At 37.2% G+C, this 2,648-nt stretch overlaps 1 protein-coding gene across 1 annotated transcript in view; it reads left to right on the forward strand.

The window, feature by feature from the left end:
* Window positions 1-2,648, forward strand: part of PUS7L (pseudouridylate synthase 7 homolog (S. cerevisiae)-like) — a 31,936-nt gene that overhangs the window by 15,681 nt on the left and 13,607 nt on the right. The window contains exon 4 of the mRNA XM_006888185.1: window positions 2,118-2,216. Coding sequence (XP_006888247.1) covers window positions 2,118-2,216 — 99 coding nt within the window. The remainder of the gene's footprint in view (window positions 1-2,117; window positions 2,217-2,648) is intronic.

Genomic DNA, 2,648 nt, shown 5'->3' on the forward strand with positions numbered 1-2,648 from the left:
TCTTCGCTCATTAGTGTTCAAGGCCTCAAACCTGTTCCTGAGATGGTTCTGAAATTCAGGTGGGATAGACTCAAAGTCATATTTTGGTTGCTTTGGATTTGGTTTCATTTTCCTCAGCTTCAGCTTTGACTTGCATATGTGTAGTTGGTGGTCTGTTCCACAATCGGCTCCTGGCCTAGTTTTCACAGCATACAAGTCTTCCTTGTATGCGTTCCATAATGTGCTTTATATAGCCAACTGACATATTTTAGTACAATAATGTACCTTATGTACAAGACAAGGCATTTTTTAGCTAAACCACTACCATATTTGAGCAAGTGCAGTACTTTTTTGCTGAATCAATATTATGTAAAGCTGAGTGTTAACTGCAAGGTGCATAGTGTGATAAAGGTTAGTGTTTACTCTGCAAGTGTGACAGAATGCCACCTTTGTTCTCAGTACTCTAAGAACTTTGTGGGAAGGTTCCCTCACAGCTTGCCTCCTCCCTGCTATCTGTGTGGACCAGAATAAAGTGATAGTGATGTGTAAGATTCCCTGAGCTCTTCATGCTTTTGCTGCTCTGGTCACTGAATCTGAATGTCTGGCTTTGGCTGATGACCTTGGACATGACACTGTGAATAATATCCTATCACAACATTGTACTTCAGGATTGAACTTGAAATTGTCTTTTTTAACTGTGAATTCAACATCATTCTTCTGGTTTTTATCCCTATTACCTATGCTATAAAATATTAGCATTCTCTTTTGTATTCAATGGTTCCAAAAGCTCTCTTTCTCCTAAGTGCTGTGTCTTCCTTTCCTACTAATGTACTTTTAAGTCTTCTCCCCTGTAATCTTTAGCCATATGGTTAGTCCTCTACTTATGACATATTAGTTATGATCATTCTCAGATCATCACTTGTAGATGTTTAATTTTTTAAATTTATTAGTCAAAGCTCAGAGAGCTTTAGTAGCTTAGTAATAAGGAATTCTCAGCCCAAAAGCAGGCAGTTCAAATTTACCAGCTGCTCTGGGAGAGAAAGATGAGCAGTCTCCTACTGTGCAACTTACAATCTTTGGAAACCTGCTAGAAGTTCAGCTATGAGTTAGTTCTGACTTGATGGCACAATACAACAACAGTAGTCCAAACTCTGCTGTTTTTTTAAAAAGAATAATGTTGGTAGGAGCATAAAATGGTGCAACTACTATGGAAGGCTATATGGCGCTTTCTCAAAAAGTTGCAAATAGAAATACCATCTGACTTAGCAATTCCACTACTTGGAATATACCCTAAAGAAACCATAATTGCCACCCAAGCAGCTATGTGCACACCCATGTTTATTGCAGCTTTGCTCACAATAGCAAAGAGCTGGAAACAACCCAAGTTCCCATCAACAAACAGATGGACAGAGAAGCTGTGGTATATTTACACAATGGAATACTATGCGGCATTGAAAACCAAGGAACTCATGAAATATTACACAAAATGGGTGACTCTGGAGGACATTATGCTGAGTGAAATATCTCAGTCACAGAAGGACAAATATTGCATAGTACAACTGTTGTAAAACAGGACTGACAGGGATTGAGGGGAGACTGAGAGAGAGGGGATAAATAATATCTACTGCATTGAAAAAAAGGTGAGGAGAGAACTGTTTAAAAGGGATAAATGATTAGATATTATTGTTATGACAGGTGTCCAGATCGAAGGTAGCATAGTGGAGTGAAGTTGGGGGTGAGGGTTTGAATAACAATGAAATAATTTTTTCTTTTACCTTTCAAAATTAGCTTTTGCTAATTGAAGGGGAAGGGTGGGCAGGGAGAAAAGTACAACAATGAATAAATGGAAATCCAGAGTTTCTGTAAACTGTCATTAAAAGCAATTAATAAAAAAATAAGAGGAATAATAATGACACCTTTTTTGAAAAAATTGAAGTTTTTGACTTATGCCACAAATGGTTTACAGGGTAGTTGTTGAAGAAGAGCCTATCAGAGGTTAGGGACTACCTGTCTCAGGCCGTTTGATCTCTGTCTACAAATATCCAATTACATGATTGTTCTATTAAAGAGAATGACTTGTCTATATGTTTTGACACAATAATGATAACTTTCATTAATTTAAAAATTTTGTTTCATAGGATAAAGGATTTGTGAATTACTATGGACCTCAGAGATTTGGGAAGGGAAGGAAGGTTCATACAGATCAAATTGGATTGGCTTTGCTGAAGAGTGAAATGGTATGGATTTTCTAAATATGATCATACCTGTTTGTCAGTTAAACTTGTTCATAAGCCAGCTTTCTCAGCTTTCTCCTTTGCTTTCTCAATACCAGTACATAAACACATGTGTGTATACATATACATATATTTGATGCAGGCAAAGCCCCTGATGAAACTTCCTTCTTACTGACTCTCCATTCATAGCAAATCTCTTCATGGGGATTATGTTATATCTGGTATCATCAAAGAAATTGTTAGGATATCTGAGTTCTCATTGAAGGAATAACTACATCATATCTGCCAAACCAGAAAATCTTGGACAGTCATGTTGACACGAAACCATAGCCTTGACAATTATGTTGTTTGCTTAAAAGTATACTAAGTCAGGCACCGTATCTCCTTTGCTCAACATGCTGTCCCTAGTATGCAACAAATATTCTGTGTCTACCA

This window comes from Elephantulus edwardii, unplaced genomic scaffold, assembly GCF_000299155.1.
Source record: "Elephantulus edwardii isolate Elephantulus edwardi_28Jun2011 unplaced genomic scaffold, EleEdw1.0 scaffold00065, whole genome shotgun sequence".
NCBI classification, from domain to species: domain Eukaryota; kingdom Metazoa; phylum Chordata; class Mammalia; order Macroscelidea; family Macroscelididae; genus Elephantulus; species Elephantulus edwardii.